The sequence below is a fragment of the Vanessa tameamea genome, chromosome 9 (genome assembly GCF_037043105.1).
Source record: "Vanessa tameamea isolate UH-Manoa-2023 chromosome 9, ilVanTame1 primary haplotype, whole genome shotgun sequence".
In the NCBI taxonomy this organism is placed as follows: Eukaryota; Metazoa; Arthropoda; class Insecta; order Lepidoptera; family Nymphalidae; genus Vanessa; species Vanessa tameamea.
In genome coordinates, this window is record NC_087317.1 from 5134212 (window position 1) to 5162075 (window position 27864).

The 27864-nt window shown below is 31.5% G+C and overlaps 1 protein-coding gene across 4 annotated transcripts in view; it reads left to right on the forward strand.

Moving 5' to 3' along the window:
• The window catches only part of Step (steppke), a 39994-nt gene extending 19746 nt beyond the window's left edge, over nucleotides 1–20248 (forward strand). For 3 of the 4 annotated variants that reach the window (XM_026632426.2, XM_026632425.2, XM_026632427.2), the window contains 7 exons: nucleotides 6355–6487; nucleotides 11153–11351; nucleotides 11604–11865; nucleotides 14782–14900; nucleotides 15396–15507; nucleotides 16862–16992; nucleotides 17122–20248. In XM_026632426.2, coding sequence (XP_026488211.1) covers nucleotides 6355–6487; nucleotides 11153–11351; nucleotides 11604–11865; nucleotides 14782–14900; nucleotides 15396–15507; nucleotides 16862–16992; nucleotides 17122–17260 — 1095 coding nt within the window. In that variant the 3' untranslated portion in view covers nucleotides 17261–20248. The remainder of the gene's footprint in view (nucleotides 1–6354; nucleotides 6488–11152; nucleotides 11352–11603; nucleotides 11866–14781; nucleotides 14901–15395; nucleotides 15508–16861; nucleotides 16993–17121) is intronic. The other variant, XM_064215869.1, reaches the window with a different exon arrangement.
• Nucleotides 20249–27864: the final 7616 nt, after the last annotated feature.

Consider the following 27864-nt stretch of genomic DNA (forward strand, 5'->3'; position numbering starts at 1 on the left):
TTGTATTGTATCAATCATTCGAAAACTGTAATTTGGTAATTAACTAAAACTAAAAATGTATTAAATGCTGAGGTTTTATTCCGCTGTTTTGGTGTCAATGATTGAATAGACAATAAAAACATTTGCGTCATGTTCAACTTTGAAATGGCGTTAGCTTCTAGTTTTATCTATAAACATAGATATATCGATCAGATAAATGATTATATAAATATTTCAATAAAAATGAATTAACATATATTCTACGTTTTTTTTTTAAAAATAAATTATTTTCTATAACGAATATTAATAAAAATTGTAAATTTGTGTTATATAAGTTTGTTTTACATTAATTAATTATTTTTCTTGTTCAAGCTCGACCGACGACTTCATTCATTGACGTTTACTTCAAAGCATTCTCTTTTATTGGTGAAAGGTTCGATTACGTTTTAAAGTGACAAGATACGTTAGCAATTGTACTTTAAAGAAAGCTCGTTCTTGCAGCAAGAAATAAAATACATTTGCCTGTATTCGTTTATTATGGTAAAGTTACCATATTGTTTTGCGGAAATAATAATGCTACAATGATCTAAACACTATATTAGGTAATATATTTTTTAAATAAAGTAATATGTATTTTTTTAAACCATGCGATATTTTAAAATAACAAGAAAATTTAAACTTTAAAACAAATGAATATAGACAAGATTGCTTTTTATCAGCACCAAATATTTATGTATGCAAAATTTTAGAAAAAAACTTTAAATTCTCTTGCAATATTTGATTTAAGTATACTAATATCATAAATCCGAATTTAACTCTGCCTTTTTAAAGCAAGCTTGAACTCCAAGGAGATACATATTTTTGTGTCTTATGATCTGAGCGACAAGCACCTAAAAAGCCGTGGGCGACAACTTAGTAGCACATAATATATTGAATTAAAGAACTTTTAAAGGAAAAAAAAAACAATTCCAGTATCAGACCTTCATATAAGCAGGAAAGATCTTATTTTGTAATGTACCTACACGTGTTCGTCATTCAATTGAATAAATAATGCTTCTCGTTTTGATTCCTGTATTGAGCATTGAGATTTCTAAGCGACATTTCAAGTTCGTATATAGGAATTCATCTCGGCACCTGCTGCTCTCAGCAAAAACTAGTCTAGACCGGGCGTAATAAACATAGTGCACTCATAGGCATCGCTATAGGACTGGAACGACGTAGCATCTAATAATTGTTACCGCACTATACGATGTCGTCGACAGTATTGATGTAGTCGAGAATTTTATTATGTATCAGATTGCGCGCGCTCTTTGTGCTCGCGTCTTTATGCCTGCCGTTTTTATTTATTCGTTATGCATTTTAATAATAATATTGGACAATATCACATACATTACTCTGGTCCCAATGTAAGTAGCTGAAGCACTTGTATTATGAAAAATCAGAAGTAACGACGGTACCACAAACACTCAGACCCAAGACAACACAGAAAACTAATGAACTTTTTCTCCATTGACTCGGTCGGGAATCGAATCCGGGCCTCGGAGTGGCGTACCCATAAAAACCGGTGCACACACTACTCGACCACGGCGGTCGTCGAGTTTTCTTTTATATTTTCTCGTATGCTTTACCTTTTTTTACTGCTGCTTTCGTTGTGCTATTAATTTAACACAATAATCAAATGTAAATAACAAACAAAATGGCTTGACCGGATTTCTATAATGCGATAATATACCGGTGAATATTTATAAACGCAATTTTATGTGAATCGGACACCGTGTGACCATAAATAAAATAATACATGTATATAATTTTAGCTTTCTCTTATATTACTGTTATATATATGAGTTGATAATTCGGATGTTATTCGTAGGGCTTTCTTTAAGTCCGTCTGGGTAGGTACCGCCAATTCATCACGAATTCCACCGTCAAACATCAATAATTAGTATCGTTGTGAAATGTGAGTGAGCCAGTGTGATAAGGGACACAACATCATAGTTGCCAAGGTTGGAGGCGCATTAGTGTTTCAAGAATGGTTAATATTTCTTATGACGCCAATTTCAGTTATCCATTTTATTAAAAAAAAAATTACGACACCTTACATGTCAAAATCGACGACGGTACATTTAAAATGTACCTATGTAATTGAAATCCTAAACACATTCGTAAATACCAATTGAAAAATACAAACTATGGAATCTACTAAAAAATACTCTGATAATGCTATAGTTATGGTCTTTATATTGATATTTATACTACAAGTATATTTATTATATAACTTTTCATCTAAAAACGCTCGTGTGCATTCATTATAAATCTCCTAAGTAACTAGTCCGGCAAAAAAGGATTTATTCTACGGAATAAGTTTTCTTTGATCAGTAGCTGTGTATCTACTGGGACTCAATATAGTGAACAAAATAAAATAAAAGTAAGTTGTAATCATATAACAGACTTCTAACATCGCAAGCTCGTTTGAAAGAAACAATGAGGGTAAATTGTAAACGCAAGGACGCAGATTGGCATTCACTCAGCTTCCTCCATTAACCTCTTACTTTGATAGATTCGAGCGAGATGACTTAAACCTTTGGTTGTAGTTACATCTTGAGAACTAGAAAGTTAAGACTTTCGTTTAAGATATTTGCAGACTTATACGTTTAGTTGCTATAGACTTATTCGACAAATCAAGATTTTCGACATAAAAGCATATGGTTAGACACATAAACAGTATTCAAAATGACTATATTACACATTACGTTAGTGTAGTTAAGCTGTGGATCTCGAGATTATCTTTCTAGAAATGCACAGCAGTAGTTTGTTGTTTGTAATTTATAAGTTGTACGCTTCCGTGCCTCAGAGAGCAGACAAAGACGTTGGATTGCCATCTTATTGGATTACATGGGTGACAAAAAAGAGGGCATTCGTTTATGCACATATAAATTATGTATTAGAATTAATATATTAAAATTAAACTATAAACTTGTCTAATTTCTTATTTTAGGTGCAATTTGAAAGTAACAGTTAATTTCTTCGTAGTTGACGTGATTCAGAATAGAATTTAAATCTTGTAAACGATGTATTTGTCATCACAATATTGTCTAGACGAGGAAGACTGATATCATGTCCCTTGGGGAATGGGTTGCCGACCGCAAATGATGTTACCGCGTCGCTAGACCGTATCGGGCCGAGCATTGTGCTGACTATGTCTACAATGTTCGTAATTATCATGTTTTATATAAATTTTATAATAACAACATTAATACGTTGTTGCTGTTATATTTTATAACATGCTTTTGTGGTCAATGGAACCAAATTGCGCAGTATTTGATTTAGTCCGTCAACTATCTTGCTTATTTACTAGTGGTCTACTTTCAAATGTGCTATGAGACCGATACATATAATTGCCTTCAATTTGTGTGATTGGTTACTTATCATTTCTTGCTCGAATACATTATTATTTGTTTATGTGCGATATTAAACTGCTTATTAAAATTATTTTTTTAAATACCCTATCAGGAACTTGAATATAGTGTAATAATTACAATGCGGTTTTAGTTTGGGGAAAAGGAAAAAACGCATATAAACGGTGCATTCGTCGTTCAACATAAGTGTACTGCACTGGAGACGTCTTTAGCACTATACAACAATCTAGGTTCTGAAATAATAATTTTACGCATTAAGTAAAAAAAAGTTTAATGCTAGAAAAAGGTACATAGTTACAGATGAGTAAAAACGCAGATTTTTAAATTTTAAAAATTGCGGCCTTTCCATTATCCTCTTTCGGTGGTAAAATGCAAAAAGCTATATTCTTTTGTACTATCCTATGTCGAAACGGGGTTGTCTAGGCATACTTTCAAAGAACGAATTGTTCGCTGGTAAATTTTGCCCCGGCGATGTTCGCCATTATTTGCGACTTACTTTTGTTGTAGCGTTAGTGAATGTAGAATTTCTTTTGTGCATTGTGATAGATGATGTTCGGATGAAAAATTGGTTGACGTGGTACCGGTCCTTTATATTGCAATCACAAGATAAGACTCGATTTAAATAATTTAAAAAATAATTATTCTTCACAAATATATGATATGAAAATTAATTTGATGATTAAAAAAATTTAAAGATCTAAGGATCATATGTAAAACATGAATAAGAATATACATTCACAAAGGCGGGCAATAAACAAAGAAAATTTTTCATTAAAAATTCATAGTAGTTGTATCTACTTATTAATGGATGTATGCGGTTTTATTTCGCCACGAAGCGTTAAGTATTTGTATGAACCGTAATTATACGATGATGTTACTTGACGTTATAATATCACTGGTTATTAACTCTCAGATACCTAATTAAATTTTGCTCAATCACATTTAAAATTGCGGAGTTTGCAATCAGATACGTAATGTTTTAATTTTTTAAGTAATTTTTTTTTGGAATACTTTATCTAGGTTACTGTGACATAATTTTGACATTTCTCTTGTAGATTTCCTATCATAGTATTTGTACTACATACATTAGCAGCCTATAAATTTCCCACTGCTGGGCCAAGGCCTACTCTACCTTTGAGGAGAAGGTTTGGAGCATATTCCACCACGCTGTTCCAATGCGAGTTGGTGGAATACATATGTGGCAGAATTTCGTTGAAATTAGAAACATGCAGGTTTTCTCATAATGTTTTCCTTCACCGCCGAGCACGAAATAAATTCTAAACATACAATAAATTAAGCACATGAAAATTCAATGGTGTTTGCAAAAGTGAGTTGAACCCGAAATCATCGATTAAGATGCACGCGTTCTAACCACTGGGCCATCTCGGTTCGGTATTTGTATTATAGCTATGTAATATATAAAGTATGTTATAAGTCAATGTCTATCTATATTTAAATTTATATATACAGTCAATTATATTGTTTCAATCAATGCGATAGTAGATCGGTATCGGGTAGTAGATTCAGTATTAATTAATGGCATAGTGCTTAATTGAAATCAAGACTTAATGCGTTTTTTAATTTGAACAAGGATTTCTTTATATCACAATTAGCAGACATATCAATTGGAATATGTTATATTTATCTTGCAAATTCTACCTCAGATTTAGTCAAAATAATGTGTTATAAAGGTAAACAGTAAGCGATTCTACATAATAATATTATTATAATAAATGCATAGATGAGAATATTTGTGTAACCCACCAGAGCCACATAATGACCCAAGACACTCACCTCTAAAATTAGAATAAAAAAAAGGATACGATTTTATAATTTCTAAATTTCTTTTGATTTGTTTATGTTCCATTATTTTCATTTCATGTCATGTGAAACGTAAATTCAACAGGCTATTTACAAAATAAATTGGTACCATAAAATACGAACCCAGAGCGAACCTAATGCTTCATTCATATGTACATTATTATTATTATTTCATATATTACTCGTTTGTTGGTCATATCATTGTGAGTTATAAATGTCATCGAATAATTAGTGATCTATTTAGTTGATAGCAAATATAGCAAGAGTTTTGATAGCTGTTGCGGTCGGACCATTTTATTTACAAAAAAATGATAGTTTATTATTTAATTTGGCACGTGGTATTTGTACTTATAATGATTTAAAATAATCCTATGTCATATGATATAATATCGTCATATCTAATTTAGTTGATGCTTTTAAGAAAATCACATTCGTATATATGTCGTTGTTGGATTAGTCGAATAATGTTTCAAAAGCGATTATTCAGATCGTTGCATTCGCAGTCAATTTGCGGTTTGCCTTGTCGCTGCGGTCTGACTCAGTCGAGTCAAAGAAATGCGTCATAAATTGTTATGACGTATAAGTGGGAAAAGCTTAGCTTGTTGCGGCAATATATTGCTAGGGTGCTTTCAAATTAAAATCAACAAATGTGTCACAAATTTTCTGTCTAAACGTTTAATTTGCGATCGTTTTTTTTGATAATTTTAATGATAATATCGTTTTTGTTATAAATTATGACGTCAATATACTACTTATTTATTTATTGTTAACAAATATACACATATCATAGCAAAGCTTGAACCAAATTGTGAATTATCTACAATTAATATTTGTGTCTCCTTTGATTTGATCACTTTAATATGTTATAAAACGTGTTTTGCGGTATTTATTATTTATTTTTGTGTTATAATTTACATAAAAGTAACTTTAGCAGACTGGAAGTACAAAAACGAAATGTTGCGTGTCCGCTAATGTGTTTGCCGAATTCAATAATGCCCTTGTTAATGTAATTATTCCTAGAACATGCGACAAATTAGGTATCGTAAACATAAATAACTTAACAGCTTAGTTGAAATGATAAAATATAAGAACTTATAACATTGGCCTTTATTGAAAATGTTTTTTTCTTTATTTTTAGCAACTCAAAGATGAGCTCGGTGAGGTGGTGGCAGAACTGGAGGCCCTCGACGGGCAGGAGGAGTGCAAGCAAAATAGTAAAGCCAAACAGATGAGCATAGGCAGGAAGAAATTTAATATGGACCCTAAGAAAGGTGAGGCATTGTTAATGTTTACACGTTATAATATAACAGGTTTTATTAAAGATTCCATTTTTAGAGCCATTCTATATTGCATAGAAGTAGTCGTAATTTTCATGAGTCTACTGCGAGTTGCAACTCATGTCGAATGTTAACTAGTATTAAATATAAATTCAGGTCTTTGTTTCATCAATAAATATTGATCGTAAACGTAGGCAACGTATAAACTGACGCGATAACGAAATATTACACAGTTATTATGAAGGGGTTTTGCTTCATCGTTTACATCATCCAGCAGGTGCGCCGTTCCCACGGACGGACAATCTGCATTGTTGACATACACGGTAAATCGACTATGTTAGCATTTTTACACCTGTCATGTGAACGCGCAAACCCGATCTAAATTGCATGAATTGTTCTGTATGTAGATCATTTATAGAAGAATATACGAAGTGGGTTAAGTTTCTTTAGAATTTATAAAATTTATTGAACGACGCAGAAAACTTGCTGATATTGCTTTAGAATGAAGCATCTCTGATACTGATACTTAGCTTCCCGTTGACTTAACTCCTCTTGACATAACCGAACCCTTCCGTCATTGAGTACCATTCAAAGATAACGAGCGTCGAACATTGTTGAAATATAGCCAATCAAAAGAGATATTTGAACAGCTTACATTTGTTAACGTCTAAATATAATATTCATTACGTAAAACAAATTTATGCAATAAATATCTATTTAGGTAACTCGGCGACGCGATGTATTTTTTCAACTATTATGTATTTCAATCTATTGTTCAGATCTGTAATCATGGTTCACATTGTTAGGAGCATTTCAGGGATTCATTAAAACATACGTAGAATGCTTAGTCTGAATGCGTCGTCTCTAAGGTTTTCGCTCTAAACTCGCCTCTCTTTAGGTGAAAAGGTTGTACTTGACAATGCATTGAATGAAATATCTAACATTAAATTGAGGCCAGTTGTACGTCTCATTTAAATTCTTTCCAGTGCGCTCTCTTTTATAGAAAATCCTGGCGACCTTCTAAGCAATTAATTAAAATAGTCACAAAGTTCGCTTAATACCGAGTTGATTTGTAATGTCTTCCGTAGAAATGAATTATATATTAAGAACTGAGAATATGGTCTTACATTTTCCGCCCAAGTCCTGGAAACTAGTATAAAACAAGATTGTATGTAACTCAGTGCACTTGTCAGAAGTAAACACTGTTTTTATCGCAGCTTACAATCGATTTCATTAGAAAAATTACATATTTAAACGTTGTACAGAAAATCGACCTTGAAATTTGGCTGTACACTTAAATTACATCAAAAATTGCCTCTAGGTAGACATTTAAAAATAAATATAGCAATTTATAAATTTTAGAAAACATTTAAAAGGAAATGGTATAATGGACATTCACATCCGATTGGTTGTTCGTATGAATGCAATTTATATAAATGAGTGGTCGCCCATTGGTCGATTTTAAACCGTAATTCATTGCTAATACTTGATGTAATGGAAGTTCAAGAAATATTATTTTCAATTCCATTGAATTACATTTACTTTTTTGTAAGCCTGCCAATAGTTTGGAGATTATCTGCTATGGAATAATTTACGCTTTTATTTAAAAGATAGGTAGAAAAAAATACTTACCTGAACGAAACCTTGTCATTATTACGGTAAAAAACCCAAGGTAACATAAAAAATAAACATTATTTCGTTTTTTTAAGTTTGACATGTATATATTCACAGTATGAACGTAAACTAAGAATGTTTCAATTTTATTTCATATAATGTAATTTTAACACATTTATTGATTTTAGAATATTGAACTTTTTCATCATAGAATCTTACACGCTTATAAAAGAGGATTATGTTTAAGGAAGTGTTCAGTTTTATTTTCACAAATAATGATTTAAAAATAATGCCACGTATGAATTACAATTCAATGGGACGAGTTATTATAAAATAAATTATAATCTATCTATAATTATTAGGTAATATATATCTGTTAGTGTATAATGTACAGAATACGTTTATTTATTACCATACAAAGTGCGTTTCTAACTCTATTGTGTAATCTAACTGATAGATTGCATGTGCAATGCACATGTATAATGCAAACAACACATTATGATGAAGACTCTTTCCTCAGGGAAATATTGGAAGTGGCGTTCATTCGTTCTCTAACTGAAATTAGTTGTATAAGGCATTTGGAAATATACAACGCTAAAGGATATACATAATCGCTATTTAGATTGTTTAAATTTTATACATTGAAGTTATGTTTTCTATGATATTACTTTTATTACTCGTATAAAATATGTGATTTAAGTTTATATTTATTTTATGTCATAGTAGGTGGAAGGGTAAATGGACCTGATGGTTAGTGGGCACCACGACTCATAGACATCGGCGCCGTATGATGTTTTGAACATTTCTTACATAACCAATACGCCATCAAATTTGAGATGTTAGTTTAGTGTAACTAACACTGGCTCACTCACCTTTCAAACTGTTGCTTGGCGCTAAAATATATGGTGAATGGGTGGTACCTTCAATTAATTTGTTCTGTAATTTCTTGAATAAATAGTCTTATGATTTTCTCGGAAAGTTAAAGTTAAGTGTATGGGACCTCAATTATTCTTGGTAAATGTTGTAAAAAAAACCAAAAAGAAAGAAAACAATTGTTACCTGCCTGTTATGACGTCAACGTCTGCGTGGCTGATTAACAATTCCTCTGTTCCTGTAATCTTGAAATAGAAGCAGCGTCTAGACACGTGTTAATTTATACGTATCGAAATTTAAAATGAGTATAACAAAAATGGTTGCGCGTTAAATATTAATAACTCAGGATTTATTATATAAATGAAAATGATAAAAAACTCTAAAAAGATAATACTTTCTTAATATTATCTTCATCGTAAGTGTTATTTCTTGGTAAAATGAATCCATCAGAATCGGCCTTTATGTATAAGAGCGAAGGAGTAACATCTGGCAACGCATTCACGTCTCGCCGCAGGTTCATTTATCATCATTAATATTGCTCATCAAGGTTAATAAAATCACTGCATGTTCAGAAATCGCGCAACGAAGTTGTTTCAATTTGGTAATGAAGGAGAAACGTTTGCAACTCCTAACAAGCGAGCTCGTTATTTTTGTTGCCGACCCTTTATATAAACGTCCGAGGCAATTGGTCCTGCATCTATCTTCAATTCTGCATGCCTCGATATTATGAACACACGTAACGTAGAAATAGTGACTGTAAGCGATTATACATCTATTTTACATCATTACCTCCGAGATAATTTAAAATATTTTTTATCATTATTTCAATATACATGTTACTATCTTGTAAACCCCTATTACAAATTGCTATAAATATGAACCTTAATTAAGGAAACATCCGATTTTTTTTCTTTGATTTTGCAATTTCCGTTTTTATATTCAACACTTAAATTTTATTAATATTTGTATTTCGAGTGCTTGGCAACCGACGCCTTCCACGTCTATTGAATTAATCTAAATAAGGAAGGCGTATGACGTCAGAAAGGAACTTGATTCAAGGATCCCGTGACGTCAAGCTGATAAAGTTTTGCCGGTATATTAGCAAACACGCTTATCTATTGACATTAAACGTTGTATAACTGTACTTGGTATTAAATTTGTGAAGAGTATTTACGTCAGTCTTGTATTAACTTGAAATATAAGATACCCTTTTTATTTCAAACATAAAACTCGTTTAATATAGGATTTGTAATGTAAGCCTACAATGTGGCCGTAACAGACGCGAAGACATTGCATTACTATCGACCTATATTTTAAATAAAAATGTCAGCCAAGAACACCTTTTAATATCTAACCTGCATAATAAACAAGATGGCAATGGCTACATTACATAAAAATCATCTAAAAATAAAAATAAAACCTAGTATGTATTTAGTTCGTGATTTTTGAATAAAGATTCTGGTCTATTCAAGGTCTCCTTGTCGGGATAAAATTTACATTTTTATTAAATTCTTAAGAATCAAGTCAAAGAGCCTTATATGAGTACAGAAGCTCACGTGAAAAGTTAATAACGTAGAATATTTTAGTACGGCATTCATACGTGTGAGAAAATGTTCACAACGTGCAGATGACGGACGCGATCTAATAAATTTTTGATTCACTTTCCACGTAACAATACATGGAGGCGTTTATTTTAATGACATTTTTAGATATACAATCATTCTTCATACAAATGGTTAAAAATGTTGCATAATGTAATATGATTACGGATTAAAGTTATTCTATGTAATATGAAAATTGCTAATATATTATATTCTCTTCAAAAGTCAAACTGATATTGTACCCACGCATTAGTATCATGTCAAACGGAAATACTTGTATTGTTTGTATTTGTTGAAGGGTGACTGATTCAGCTTAATTACTGACGCAATTTATATCCTCTTAGTTTTTATAGATGGCAACACAGATCGGCTAAACATTTTCTCATTATATAATGCCAATAGTGCTAATTAACAAAATTATTTTATCGGTAGCAATATTTTTGAAAATCGGCTCTTACGTGTCTCCGTAGTAAATAATAATATTCCACCTGGTGGTTAACGAATGAACGGTCGAAACCTTTCTTAATATAGCGTGTTACCATTGAATATTAACGGTGATTTTTTATTCTAGGTATCGAATATCTATATGAAAATGGACTATTGCAAAGAACGCCGGAAGACGTAGCACAGTTTCTCCATAAAGGAGAAGGGCTCAGTAAAACAGCGATAGGAGACTACCTCGGCGAGCGCTCGGACTTCAACGAGGCGGTGCTCCGGGCATTCGTCGAGCTGCACGATTTCACGGACTTGATACTTGTACAGGCGTTAAGGTACGTTACAAGGGTCAAAATAATTGCTTGATTACAGGAGTGCTAAGTTAACTTTAATGATATAGGCAACTGTAAAATTATAGTTGTCCATTAAAGTGTGTATTGTTTTGTATAATTCTTTCGTAGTAGATGTGGTTAATGTTTTTATATAAAGGACGGGGTTATAGTTTTTATACTTATATAAAATAATATTACACTTTAATGATTTTCAAGCAATCACGTTCTTTAAAAAAAATAATATCCTGATTACAGACAATTCCTATGGAGTTTTCGTCTGCCCGGTGAAGCGCAAAAGATCGACCGCATGATGGAGAGTTTCGCTCAACGCTACTGCCAACTGAACCCCGACATATTCACGAACGCGGACACGTGCTACGTGCTCAGTTTCGCGATAATCATGCTCAATACGTCGCTGCACAACCCCAGTGTGAAGGACAAGCCCACGCCGGAACAGTTCGTAGCCATGAACCGCGGCATCAATAACGGTGGCGATCTACCTCAAGAATTGCTCTTGGTAAGTGTAGGGCTTATTGTGATATTAATCATCACACTTCTTACTTATAGTGTACTAGCTGTTACCCGCGGCTTTGCCCGCGTAGAATATGAATATATTTACAAATTAACTTAAAATATTCCTTTAATGTAATATCTCTTTGTATACCACATTGGTGTGTATTTCAAACCTTAGGGCAGAATATCCAGAAACGCTTAAATGCGAATCAACTCATTTTGAATCGGTAGCCCAAAAGTAAATTTCGAGCTTCTAACTTCAAAATGACAGACTTCCAGACTAACCTGAATACGAAATATTAACACCTTTTTTCCCTTTAGGCCTAAAATATCCAGAAACACTTAAATACGTATTAAATCATTTTTAATCAGTATCCCAAAAAAAAGTTTCATGTTTCTAACTTAAAAAATTACGGACTTTCATACATAATTTCATCCCTTATTTCAGCCCCTTAGAAGTAGAATATGCAGAATCGCTTAAATATTTTTGTACTCATTTTTAATCAGAATCCTAAAAATAAAGATTTATGTTTACAACTTAAAAAAGGACGAACTTCCATACAAACATTTAACCACTATTTTGTCCCTGTAGAGTCAGAATTTTCAAAACTCCTCTTTAGTGGGTGTCAAGATATGTTATTTTATAAGTGTACAGCCTAAAATATAAGTTTTATCCTTCTAGTTCTAAAAATGACAATACTTTTATACAACCTTTCATCCCCCTTTTCAACCGTTTACAGCACTTTTTTCCAAATAAAAAGTAGCCTATGTCCTTTCTCAGGCTCTAGACTATTTGTGTACCAAATTTCATTTAAATCGGTCCAGTAGTTTTGGCGTGAAAGCGAGACAGACAGAGTTACTTTCGCATTTATAATATTAAATATGGATATTGAACGTAACGTGCGATTTGTATTTTAATACTATGACGCATTTTTTGCTTTGCATTTGTTTGGTATTTTAATACGTTCTAAAAATTTGACTATTTATAATCAGAGAATAAAAATATTACATAAAATTATGAAAACGGATGTAACGACAAATTAAATTTATGAATCGACCGTGTCAATACGGACTGAAGTAACGTGGATGAAATGGGCCATTGTATTGTTTTTGTAATAGTTATTAAAATTAAAATGATTATAATCGGATAGATTATATAAAATATTCTGACAAATGACATAATTGAATATAATTGATTAGTTATTGATTTGCAACATTTACCGTTACGTGTCCGACAGGCCTAGTCAAGTTTTCTCACCTCGTATCTCCCATCTAACTAACGGTATAGTAAAATAAAATTTCGCAAAACACTTTACATTTGCTTACCAACTACGTTTAAAACTAATAAATATTTTTTAATAAAAAACTTATATACAGGATTATATAAATGGTAACAGAGCTTGGATTTAGTATTCGTTGAAGTTCATACATGATACATAAATATATTTGTGTATTTTGATTTGACTTGACAAATCAAGATATCTAGGAAATATACCTATAAACGATTTTAACGAAGAATTGTTTTATACATAATATTTTTATTTATATGGATCACATAAATAAATATATTCAAATCAAAATTAAAAATATCTAATGTTTAAATCATTTTTATGAGAGAAAAGCACTGTATGTTTTAAGGAATTGCCAATATTGTTATTTACCTTTCCAATTAAGGCTAAAGATTGCGCTAGGAGTGCTCAATTACAGTGGGCTCAATAATATGGGTATTATATAATTTTTCGTAGTTGTGGATATTTTTAGTAATTTTGAAAACCATGTAAATAATACTTTGTTTATTAACACACAATAGAAGGATACATAATATAATAAATAACACTAAATTTATTATCTATAAGGGGGTTAAAATGTTTTTATTATTTTGACACATAAGAAAAACACGTTTGTTATTTTGTGCATTCTTATAAAACAGCGATTCTAGTGTCAGCTAGACAAATCACGGCAAGCAATGTTCGTGATTTCATTAGCAACGTAAATAGCTAAAGTTATCAGTGTATTAGTTCGGCCTGTTAAATCAAGTATAAAGTCTATATGAAATAAACAAATTACCGAGAAAAAATAACATTTACATAATTAATAAAACAACAAATTATCTAATATTTGTTAACAAATATACTTATTAAGAGTGAGCTAATTACTTTGACCCAACCTTGTTTATTTCGATAAAATAAAATAACCCTTAATGACGCACTCTGATAGTGAAACGCTTTAGATAGTGGTGTCAATAAAACAACTTCTTATCACAACACTAGTCTCGGCTCGCGGCTCATGTCTTGGCGTTTATTTTTATTTATATTTTATTTGTAATCGTTTTTTGAAAATTCCAGTTAAAATATATAGGTATTCGTTTAAAGTAGATTTCGTAAAAAGAAACGCATTATTTAATTTAGAGGTAATTGAAGTTTTCTTCAGTACAATGTCTAGAATGTACGGATATGTCACATGTTCTTGTTATTTTGTGACATTAAGCCATTAAACGAGTCGTAAAGATATGTTCCGCTATCGAAAATACCAGTTTCTACAATTATTATACTTATAGTTACTACATTGATAACATTCTGTTTGACAAGTTAGTCGTGGCACGGGGTTCGATATAAGTAGTTTGATAGTCAGTTATCGTTATATTGTTTAAAACTTTATTACTTGTTCATTATTGTGTCGGTACCTGACTCCTGTGCTCTTGAATAATATTCACACACACAGGCACATATTTGTACTTTCACAGTGCCGTGTAAAAGGTTAGTGGGCTAAAATAATCTCAGGCAGTAACAACTTAGGTTAGAAAGGAATGGTAGCTTTATAAACCCGTGAAAATTGCGAATGTCAATTAGGTTCATCAATATACACTTTCTGTTAAACTTTAAAATATTTAAATCATAACTTAGTGTTATTTTTTTTTCAGTCTCTATACGAGTCTATAAAGACGGAGCCGTTCAAAATACCAGAAGACGACGGTAATGATCTCATGCATACCTTCTTCAATCCTGATAAAGAGGGGTGGCTGTGGAAACAGGGTGGCAGGTATGTTGTCACCCTTTTATCTTTAAAATCATAAAAAATATTATATGTTCTGTATATTCTTTTTTATCGAATTTACGTTTGTGGCTTAAATTCTTTATAAGCTAGTGTTCCACTGCTGAAGAAAGGCCATCTCTCGTCTTAAGAACTTATTCCACCACGATGTTCCTTCACCGCCGAGCACGACATGATTATGATTATTATGAACATTGATTGTACTCATGAATATTCAGTGGTAAGCACCACTTACTAACTAACAGATGAATTTTACCCCGCCCTTGGTCTAAGCACTGGACAGGCAATTTACTTGTGTCTCAGCTTAAAGCTATTTTCAAATACACCATGTACCTAGTAAGACTAATACATAAATTGTATTGTACTTGTTGTGTAAAGCAAAGTATTAATGAGACAATTATCCTAAAAAATAGTTTCTATGTGTAACTGAGCAGGCATCAGCTGCGATACGTTACATTTACATATGATGTTTTATTATTTCAGGTATAAGTCCTGGAAGAGACGATGGTTTATACTAAATGATAACTGTCTTTACTACTTCGAGTACACGACGGACAAAGAGCCGCGGGGCATCATTCCATTAGAAAATATATCTGTAAGTAATACTTTAAGCACATTATATACACACATTGTAGCTGACGATATTAAATATCCATTAATTGATTAAAATATGCTTTGCCTTAATTTCAACAAGATGTATATATATTTCGGAAAGATCTACATTCTATTATATTATATACTAGATGCAAAAATAAGTGTCAGTCTTTTTGTTAGCTAAATCATTGAATCGATGTATGACAAAAGGTAGTCTGGAACTGGGATAAAGGTGTTTCGAGAAAAGCTGAATGTAAAATAATATGATTTTTAATCAGCTTATATGTAATCTATTCCCCATTTCAATATTTAACGTTTTTAGTAAACAGCTTAATCAGTTTCTATATTCATATAAAATTAAAAAGAATATTTTTTTTAATGTTTCATAAGAAAGATTACTTGGTCTATTAAGGTCTTTAAAATCTAATTATCGTTCTCTATTTGTTACATAATGCTTCTATAGGTCTCTTTGTTTAGTTATGTATGTAATGGACATAATATTTCGCCTTAAATAAGTTTATACATTGTTCTCAGATTTGGCCAACTTTGTTTTTTGTTTAATTTTGACTTGAAGGGTGATACCAATCGCTTCGCTCGTTTGAATTATTTGTTAGTAAAACTGCATATTAAAAATTCCATTTTATTTCGAAGAGTACGCAAATTCACTACTTGGGAATGAATTATGTAGATATATCGATATTTTATTACTAGCCGTGTATCCGATGGTATATCTCATCGTTAGCTGAAAAAAATAGGTGTGCTGAAAATTTATACGAGCGTTCGAATTACTATTATGATGAAAACATACCGTATACTATAAATGTATGTATATTATAATTGCAAGGTAAAAGAATCATAAAGATGTTTAAAAGGAAAATTTTGAATGAATTAAAAAAAAACTTTAACAGTTTTATTTAGTCTTGATTCATTAACGGATACCTAAAACCGATTTTCATATTTCTCACATAAGATATGACATATTTCCAAACAAAATTTCATCACCTATTTACACCCCTAATGAAGGAGATTATATTTAAAAAAAATCCTTAGTACTTAAAAAAAAATTCATTAGCAATTCCTGTACAAATTTTATTCTGCTTATGTTCTTAAGTAGATTTTTTTAATTTTATTTCTTAGTTAACCGTTATACATAAGACAGAATGTCCTATTATATCAATTATATTTTGAGGTTATTTTTTATTTAAATTTAAGATTTAAATATGCATAATTTTTAACGTATTGTATCATTTTAATGTGTATTTATTAAACATAAGGAAAAATTCCTTTGTTTTTATTTCAAAAAAGTAATCTTTTGTTTTGATTTGCTCGATGACGCTTACGACGACTCATTACAGGTCCGCGCTGCGAGCGACCGCCAGCGCCCGCACTGCCTCGAGCTGTACGCCAGCGGCGGCGCCGACCTCATCAAGGCTTGCAAGACCGACTCCGAAGGGAAGGTTGTGGAGGGCAAACACACCGTCTACAGGTAGTATATAACTATATTTTATATTATAACGATAACTATATTTAAAGACCATTGTAATAATATAATGAATAATTAACTTTGTAATATGATTTATATTTTTAGTTATATTTATAAAAAATATTTTTATAGAATGTCTGCGGCTACTGCTGAAGAACGCGACGAGTGGATTGAATGCCTACGGCGCTCAATAAGTCACAACCCATTCTACGATATGCTCGCACAACGAAAGAAGAAGGCTCAGCACAATTTGCACTCCGGCTCGCACTAGCGCGCACCAGCCCGCACCAGCCCGCACCAGCCCGCACCAGCCCGCACCGAGCGACCCCTAGCGCGCTAAGCCCGCACCGTTGGTACCTAACATAAAACTAGTGAACTGTACATGAGTTGAACTCGGCCTACCACGTTTTAGAACACCAATTTTGATTCGTAAGAAGCTAGAGTTTCTTTTTCGAACTATACACGATGTTATAGCATCGAAGACTTGTTAGCTACTAGGGGGTGTTGTATTCTGATAATATGAGAAAAATGGGCAAATACAGAATAAAGTTCGTTGTTAAGATTTATGTGTAAATAAATAATTGAAAAAGTGATCACAAATTAAAAGTGTAAGTGCGGTCACAAAATGGATTGGAACTGAAGACATTCTGTTGAGACAACTTTTTGAATTTTATTTCTTAGTTGTCAATGATGAAATGAAAATGGTTTTACATTGATCAGGCAGTCGGAGTGATATATACATTATATGTATCTTAAAATATACGGATTGGCAGAGTACAAGGATATTCATTACTATGATTTTACTTATGATATTAAAACAATTTTGGCCATCGGTGCAAATCATATAAAGAAATATCTTACTTGGTATTATTACGGATTAAACTTAATTGATATTATTTTTATTTTAATAAGACTAACGTTCGTTCCCTGGACTACATTGTCATGAATGAGATGTGGAGAACAGAGTCCAGTACATATATACTTGTATTTCATTAGATATATTATTAGCAGATTTTGAAGCCGCGTTTGTTGGCACCGAAACTAGTTAACGGAGTCAAACAGTTGTCAAGGTCCTTGTTACTGTTTATTTATAACACTGAGTGTAAATTAAACAATATTTATACGTTTTGCACTGATGACCTGATTTAAAGATTACATCAAATCATGTTCAAGATGTAGACGTCCATCTAGTTATAGTGGCATGTCTTTTAATTGATTTGTTACGGATGAAACCTGTTGCAGGATTGCTAATATAATTATACAATGAAAAGTAATATTACTTATTACTCTTATACACCATTCTGCCAGCGAGATCGATCTTGATGACTATTATATGTAATGAAATGTTAACATTATAGTCAATAAGTTTTTAGTTATTATGCATCAGGTTTTATTCGTAACAATGAGACAACATGAATAAAATTGTGATATTTACAGCCAATTCTACGACAAGTGATTATAGTTGTAGTGGAACGAACAATATGTTCATACATCATGGGTCATAGCTCATGGTCGGTGTTTATTGTCCATGTAAATAACAAACGCAAGACTGAAACATATGTAAACTATTGCATCTTGAATCGATTATATCACAAAATAATTAAATAGTATTTCATATTGAATTTATATTCTTCTTTTGAAATTTTTAAACCGGTCTAATTGATCAAATTGTTTATTACTTCTCAGTCGTATGAAATGTTCGTTTATGTTTTAAGAATGTTGGTCGTTTTATGACATGATCGATGAGAGATACCGTGGATTACCGCCCTTTTATTGTAATTATTTGCGATTTCTTATTTGAAGTATAGAATGTGATTGATTTTTTCGTAAATATATAGATAGGATTTTACAAATTTATTGATGCTTCTCGTTGCTTTGACAATAATTCGTTTGTTACAATGGTTTACCGTATAAAGGTCTAACCATAGGATTATGATACCATAAATATACACAATATAGTATATCATTAGTTGAAATTTGTATTCATTGAAAGTATTACATCATGTAAAAAAATGATTAGTGTAGCAGTAGCTTTATTATAGTGTAATATAGTTATAATAAATCTTATAATGTAAATATGGCTTAATAGTTGATTTGATTAGAACGTAAGAGGGTTAGGAAATTGTTCAGAATATGTTGTTTTATATTTCTTATATTATTTTAAGATTCATACATGAATGAGTCATTTTTGAATTATATTTTTAGTATATGAATTATTTATACATATAGCTGGATACAAGAAGATTTTTTTCATCATGTAGTATAATTGATACTTGGGAATACATTTTTTATGAACTTACTGGTACCGCTAAACAAATATGTTAACTATATTCCGTATAATGATTATAACAATGTCATTCATTCATTCATACACACATTTACAATTAATACTCTCGACGTATACAATCTTTAGTAAGAACTTAAGTATCTGATGTAATCTTTCATAAAAAATAATATTAATGAATGAATATTAAGAACTGACGGGCAGTTTCTGTGCGTACTAGTTAATCTGAGCGGACCAAATAATTCATTTCTTGATACATTTTCAGATTATCAATGTTATTTGATACTCGTTATTTATTTCGGTCCAAACGATTTAAACTCGTATACATACATACATAAAAATACATTTATTTATAAATACTTTTACTTACTTTTCATTTATAACTTTTCTAAACACAATAAAGTCGCTCTGTATTTTTCACATTTTACTTTATATAAGACTTACGTAACTTGGGGCCGAAATTAATAATAGCTTAGTTATTTGTGTGTTGAAGGCAAAAAGAAAATTAATTTTGTTTCGTTGCAAGTTTAAATGAACATTGTTTATTGTTATGCAACAGTGTGTCAGTCGAAAACTTTTGTATCGTTATAAGTATGAGAAAAAATGAGTAATTTATTTATATGTTGCTAACTATTCATTGTTCCATGCAATATTTAACGTCACTTGCTTAATGGTAGCTATTGTTTGCCTATATAACTAATAATATGAAAAATTGACACATTTTTGCATAACATATTGAAGAAAATGTAAATAAGATTTATAATAAAGTCTAGGTTATAATCACATATTTAGGGAAAGGTGCCTAACGATCTGTAATTATTTAAGTTAGTTTAGTTACAATAAAGCTGTGTAAATTTGCGTAAATATATTAATTTATCTCAATCGTAATTGTAATGATTTATATGACAACGGATATGTGCATAATAATGATGTAAATAATTTTGTATGAAAGAAATACATTATTATCATTATTTATTGCGTTGTTTTTTATTCTCGTCTAAGTAAGTATTGAATAATATGTTTTTATTTTAATAATCTTTATTACTCAGAAAATAGTACGAGCTATGAATACAATAACTTTGCTTCGTAAATCCTTTTGCTTATTTGCCATCTGTTGTAGCATTGAATATGAATTACAGTAATTAACGTAAGTGACTATGATTGCATTCAATTAAAGTATATTGTCACTAATAACTATAAAAATCAGAATAAACTTTGCCGTGATTACGTAGTAAAATATAATAAACTATACTGATATTGAGAAGTTTATATAATTTATAGAAATACACTGATGGGACTAAACTGGATAAAAATTCAGGATTACTTTCGAATTAATATTTTTGATAAGTATGCAAAAGTTATAGATTAAACTCAATGAAAATGTCGAAGCTGTCCATTAATCGTAAACAAAAAACAAAATTTAAATAAAGAACTGCAGTAGAAGATACAATTTTAGCCGGGAAAATTAAATTTAAGCATATCAAATTCGTGTGTCGAGTAGTTTTTTTCCTTTGTGGTTAGAATAATTGTTACCAATAGTATTGATTACAAGTCTTAATTCAATATGCTATTGATGCTAGAAATTTAAATTTAAAGCGGTCTACCGTTCATAGATTATACGGCAGGTTATGAACAATTAATTGTTTCAACTTCCCTACGAAATCGTTTCCTCACGTCAGAAAACATCAAAACAGAGTTGAATGAAGTGAGTAAACGTGAGTGCACGAATGATAAGAAGGACGCTTAAGGAAGTGGCAATCACTTTTTAGACTAGCAAATGGTTCAAAGCTGTTTGTAGTTCACAGACAAGCTCGTTTAATATTTGCGCGTGAACATCTTAATTGGACTGAAGCGCAATGGGTCTCCATATTATTCACCGATGAGTGTAAGACATGTTTAAATGGTGCAGACGGTCGCAAAAAAGTCTATCGTGGACATGGGAAGATATATGATCAACGTTGCACTGAGGAGCGTAAAGTGGATAGACATGGTTCGTTAGAACGGTAGAAGAGGTGGTTTGACGGCACAACACTATATAACAGAGGTTTTAGAAGCAGACTTGGTACCTTACATGGGATAAGTGCCCGAGGCCGCTGCACAAGTTCGACAATATTTCGAAGAAGTTGGGATACGTACCATGAATTGGCCAGCGCAGGCCGGATCTTAATCCTTATGAGTATGTTTGGGACAGTTTAAAAAAAGCTGTCATTGCGAGAAATCTTGTGCCCAAAACAGTGGCAGCACTAAGAACAGCGACTTCACAATATTCCGCAAGCCTTTTAATAACCCTAATCAGAACCAATGAGAATCTGTTATAAGGGCATGTGGAGGATGGACTTATTAAAATAAAAATAAATCTGTACTTGTTACTTCAACTTTTTCTTTTGTTCAAAAAATTTAAGTGGAGTATCTTTGTACAATCACACACTTAAGGATATGATAGTACGCTGTTATGAAGTTAAAGAACCAAAATATAGGTTTCAAGTTAAATTTGTAAAAAAAGTTTGAATACTTGGTTAAGATGTTAATTTCAAAGGCCTTAAACATTGATGCAGTATATGAGTCCGTCAGTGTAGATTATATCAAATAGGACGAGCTCATTTGTAGACCTCTAAGTAAATTATGGACGCTAATTTTAGTGTATGTTATCCAAATATATCGCAATTCGGTCGCTTATGAATAATGAATAATATAACATTTTAAATCATTAATTTGCGTATAAAATAAACATTATTAAAGACCTGTTTACAAAAACGCGAAGTGAAGAGGTAAGGGAAGACGCGAGGTCAATATTAGAGAAATAAATTGGGACTTTTCCTGGTTATTTTTTTACGCATCACTTAGCGATTATAAAGACAAACTGCGCAAATCAGTTTGAACGTGGACATTACACATGGTTTTGTTCATTGTTGTCAGTGTATTATTATCATACTAAGCCTCTAGTGCCTATAGTTTCGATTTATTATGAATGACTCTTCAAAAATATAGGTATAGACCCTAATTATTAATTCTACAGACTATTGGAATTACAAAAGGATAATCTTAAATAATCTATTATGGTATTTATTATAGATTAAGAAAAAAAAAAGTCGTTTTGAATGTCGGCGAAGTTGTTATCGGTACTTTAGAGATAAAATTAGAATGAATATACTAGTTAAGTGAAATAATTCTGTATTTTAAATAAAGATATTCACATCATGTAGCCCTCTGGTGGACTATCAAATACAATACTAATAAAATGGGCATATTTCTATTAGCTTGTGTCTACATCAATGTTAGTCGAGTATAAATTCCATAATAATCATTCCTACCTGGGTGGTACGCTAGAGTGTAGTAGATCGAGCTAAAAACTGTTTAAAACGTATTAGTCGAATGAAAGGACGGTTATGGATTGTTGATAAATATTATTAATTTTAATATATATCTACAAATTATAACGTATTCTATAGTGTAACGCTATATTAAACCGAGCCGAGCCGAGCCAAGCTAAGCCAATTGTTTTTTTTTTTTTCTCGCTGGAAAAGGCATTACGCTCTTCCCCCACGTGATGGAAAGGGGGGGGACTCCCCGGAGCCCTGGACGCCGAGTGCGCCCAGGTACGCCGGTTTTACCCACTAAAAAACCAGCGGTACCCTCTCCGTCTTTCGGCGGGCGCCACGGGATCGCTTGCGCATGCTACCGTGACGCCCAGACGGTCGGCCCGTCTATGCGGGCCTCCAACACCTAGAGGGGTTCTCGGGGTACTGAAACCCCCCCTAGTCCCTGCGACGCCTATTGAGGCGGGGGGAGAAGGTGCGCGTAGCGCTTCTTTCTCCTCCCCGGTCGTCTTCGGCGGAGCGGGTCTGCAGCGGCATCCTCTTCCCGCTCCCGCTCCGCGGCAAGCCAAGCCAAGCTAAGCCAAGCCTAGCGAAGTCTAGTAATCGTGCAAAACGGACTGTCGCCCATGGCAACCGAGATAACAGGGGAAAAGAAAAGACTGGTATAGCAACGTGGAGTAAAAAATAACGGAGTGAAAAAAAATAAAAAGGATTGATGATAATAAAAGATATATAGTAATTAATATTGCCTTTCGTTTCAATAGTATGAAGTTGTTACTATTGAAATTATGTTAATTACTCGTTAGTAAACTCCAATAATTATATTATTGTTTACAATGAATAATTTAAATTGATTTGCGTGGAAATGTTCAATGAAAATAATTGCTAGCTCTGACAATTACATAGGTATATTACAATCTACTTGTAACAACATTTTATACAACAAGTACTTATCTAACGAACACGTTTAATTATCCTAAGAGTCAGGTATGTTATTTAAAATTGCATTTAAATTTAAACCCTTCAGAGACGTTATTGACATTAATTGAAAATGGAAACAGCCTAACAAAAAACGTAGTACTGTTGTTGAAATTACATCACTTTTTTAAATATTGTGCATCCATCAATTTATTATCATATATATTTGACATACTGAAGAAATAAATTTTTAAAGGGTTTTTTTTAAGAAACAAAAATATTTTGACTAACCCGACTAAACTATGCGCAAACATTGAATCATGATTATAGGGAATCATGGTTACTGGTTGTCTCAAGATTATTTGTTGTGAAACGCTACGATTTTATTATTATGTTACATCCATTTTACCAGATGGTGTCAGAATTTGTCGATCTAAACCAAAGATAACGGATGTAAGACCGGACAAGAACAACTGAGTTTCCACTGGCTATTAATTTGTGTGTATAGGATGTGCTCTACAAATTGAGTCCTTGTACTCTGTAAAATACTTCGTTTTATTGCGTGCTGTGGCATCCCACATAGGACGATATGAACAACGGCTCGTACGTATGTACTTTCCGAGGCACACAGGATTTGTACCCACGATCACGGGATCGAGCTCGAGGTAGTCGTTGCATTATTTTACATGTCAATCATAATCATCTTCAAAATCTAAACTTTTGTGGTAGCTGTATGGTGTTAATTCAAGGACAAGCTTGTTTCTTGAATGCTGCGAGTTATACGGCCAACGTTTAAACCTTTGTGATAGCAATCAAGTCAACGAGCTTTTCAAGGACGACACGGACACGCACAAGGACCACAACATAGAAAAATCAATATCTTTATAATTATACCTAAATCTGAAACAAAACCGCAGCCATCGTATAAATTAACGTTACCATTGCTATTACGCCTCTTTGTCATAATCTAACAAATACTTAGAATATATTCTATAATGTAAGTCCATTGAATTGAATATACATATTATCACTAATCGTTTTACTCAATCACAAACAATAAACTATTTCAATAACATCTTAACTAGTTGATACAAAGCATTATTATTTGTTTATTGTATTAAGTAAATAGACAAATACGTGACTAACATATTATAACCCAAGGAGCTCGTTACACACATTTTAACAAACGCCTGTCCGACCGTGACGTTCAGGTTTGCTTCCTTTTCCGACGTCGGTGAAACGTTTGTTGCGTAAATACTGAAATAACTTACTAGAAAATTATTAGTATGCACTCAACTGCAGTGCACGTATACAATAAGCCTACGTGTTAACGATGATTATAAAATAATTTGAAAAGTTTGGTTCATCATGATGTAATAGAAAAACGTAGTTACGACTAAAGTACTATTGTTAAGTGGGGCTTGGGACAGCCCAGTGACCCAAACATATTTGTGGGAGAGATTTGACATATTGACATCATTATTATACGTAAAACTAAAAGTTACTTAGCGAAAATGAATCATTTAAATCTATTGAATTTAATTACACATCGTTTTATTAATGACTATGCGTTTCCATTTCTTAATATTGAAGAAGCAGATTCGCAAACACATTGAAATACAAAATAATATCCATAATTGTTGTTTTTTTTGTATGCTACATATAAGTAAAACCTTTAGTCAAGTTTCGGACATTTATATTTTTTTAATACAAAATTAGAATTTACAAATTAATTTGTTTAATAAATAGGTATAAAATATTATTTATAAGAACAGATATAGAATGACATAAATAATAATTGCAGTCTTTACGGTATAATCAATCCTCATGCTTTCTAGTAAAAGTGAATTATCGGACATTTCTTTAAAGGTCTTTGCTTTAAAAAATTGGTACGCGAAAGTTAAAGTTAATTTCAAACTAAAAAAAAAACAGATAAGTAGGTAATGATGTCATTAAGTATTGGTCACGTCCAGATACATTATTTAAGAACAATTTAATCACAATTTAAATATTGATATAATTGATAAGTAAGCAATAACATAAGAAGCTATTTTAATGATAAATAAGTAACATTGTTGTTAGTAATATTTACTTTATTTTAAAAGAGGGCGGAAAGTAGAAAAAAAAACAAGATAATAACTAAAGAAATTCAATTAACGCCTACCAGACGTTCAATAAAACAATAATATAAAATAAATTGATATATTACGGAGTTATTTTTCTATTGTAGTTCAGTACACCTAGTTTATGTATTGAAGTAAATTCCATTAGCTACCAGTATATTAGCGTCGATCATGGTTCAATGCTCCATTGACATTGATAGCAAAGTGAGTGATTGAAGAAATTTCTCTAGTTTTTTGTTCAAAAGACAAGTCAAGATATATTTCGATCATTTATTTTTGGCTTTTGCAATAAACTTATGTGTCCAACATGTTAGCGGAAAACTCAAATTTATGTTTGTTTTATGAGATGGAAGATATAAAACTCTGATATACAGGTAAAGTTATCTGTGCCAATTCGCTAAAATTCCACGCAGAAATTGTATAAATATTAAGTAATACATACTGATACAATGCACGCTGTATGGATGAATATAAATCTCTTTGTATGGATGAACCGCTCTTTAGAACCTGTTTGAGTCGCCTTGCATTTCAATTAGAAAACTTATTAATAACAAATCATACTACTCATGGTAGATTTTCCATTACGTAATAGTAAATTATGTCATATATAAAAATAAAAAAGTAAAAAACTATGGATATACGTTAAATGAAATCATTAAGTAATATTTAAATATTTCAAGAATATATGTACCTAAAAACCAACCAATAGACGGAGTTTTTACAATATGCATTTGCCTGCATATTACAATGCATGTATTATTTATATATAATATAATAAACAAGGATGTAACGGAGGCATTTGAATCCGATACTATGATGATCAACTGCGAAAGTTATTCCAATGCCATCGCACAACAAGTTTATTTACAAAATAAATATTTTACTGACTAGCTTTACGTTTTGATTCCTCGCGAGGATATTCAAACTTTTATAAGGTAATGTTTTTGTTTTTAATATAAAGTATATAAAAATATTACGATGCAATATTATTAATATCCCAGTTACCTATTTTTACGTTCGTGTAGGCTAGGAACACACGAAAGTAAAAATGAACAGAATTTAACACACAAGGCTAAAAGTATCATTAATTGAATCTAATGATTAGATGTTGCTTCATAGCAAACTCGCTTAATATTTTTTATATAATAATTATAGTATAAAGAAACATCTTGATACAGTAAGTATAAAGTCATGAGATCTCTGCGACCGTACTGTCTTAATTATTATTACAATATATGTATAATTAAATGTAATATAATCTAATTAGATTAAATAATTCGTTTTATAATTAATTTGGGACGCGAAACGTCTCGTGTTTTAAGATTGCAGGAGGTTTTTAAGATTTAATAGTTTAATGTCCCGGTGCTTATAGAACTTTTTTTACTGCTAATAGGACATGGAGTACCTACTTTTTATTTAATTTACGCTGATGCTACTATATAGTAATACATGTCAAATTTCAGTACTGTATAAAGTTATTAAGGCAAGTCCATATAATGTTATTTAAACTTCAAAATGTATTTATTTATAAAGGTACTTATAAATGGTTTATTGTAGAGTATAATTAAATTATACGATGCATTCTTCTTCACCTGGACTCAAACCTTCATGATAGGTTATTAGTCGATGTGCAAATAGATGTTCGATACAATGATATCATTATAAATGATGAATAAATTAAACTAATTAAACATCTGTGTTCATAAAACGTATGTATTCGCATTGAAAAGCTCATGACTCATTCTATCTGTATTATTTGTCATGGTAATACATTACATATTTTTATGAATAAAATAAGTAGCTTGATATATAAATGAACAACTATTTAAACGTTACACTTAGATAGAGTATGTAAATTGGAAGGATGAATAAATTAGTTTAATTACTATTAATATATGGAACGATGCACCAGCTCAAAGATCGAGACCCTTCCATTGAACGCGATAAGGGTGTTTGAGGACTGAAATCGAGGCTTGCGATTCTTAATGCGAATTTACTTGATATAACTAGCTTTGGATCCATTGCTGATTCGTAAATAGACAAACGTAATAGATAAAAAAATATCAAAAATAATAGTAGCTTTTAAATAAGACATTAAATACCATATTTATATTAGAATCAAGATGAAGAAGAACAAGCGTTGAGCCCAGCTGTTATATATTTTAATTATGATATACAATAAAGTATATATAAGTACCTATATAAATAAATATTTTAAAGTTTATATAAATGT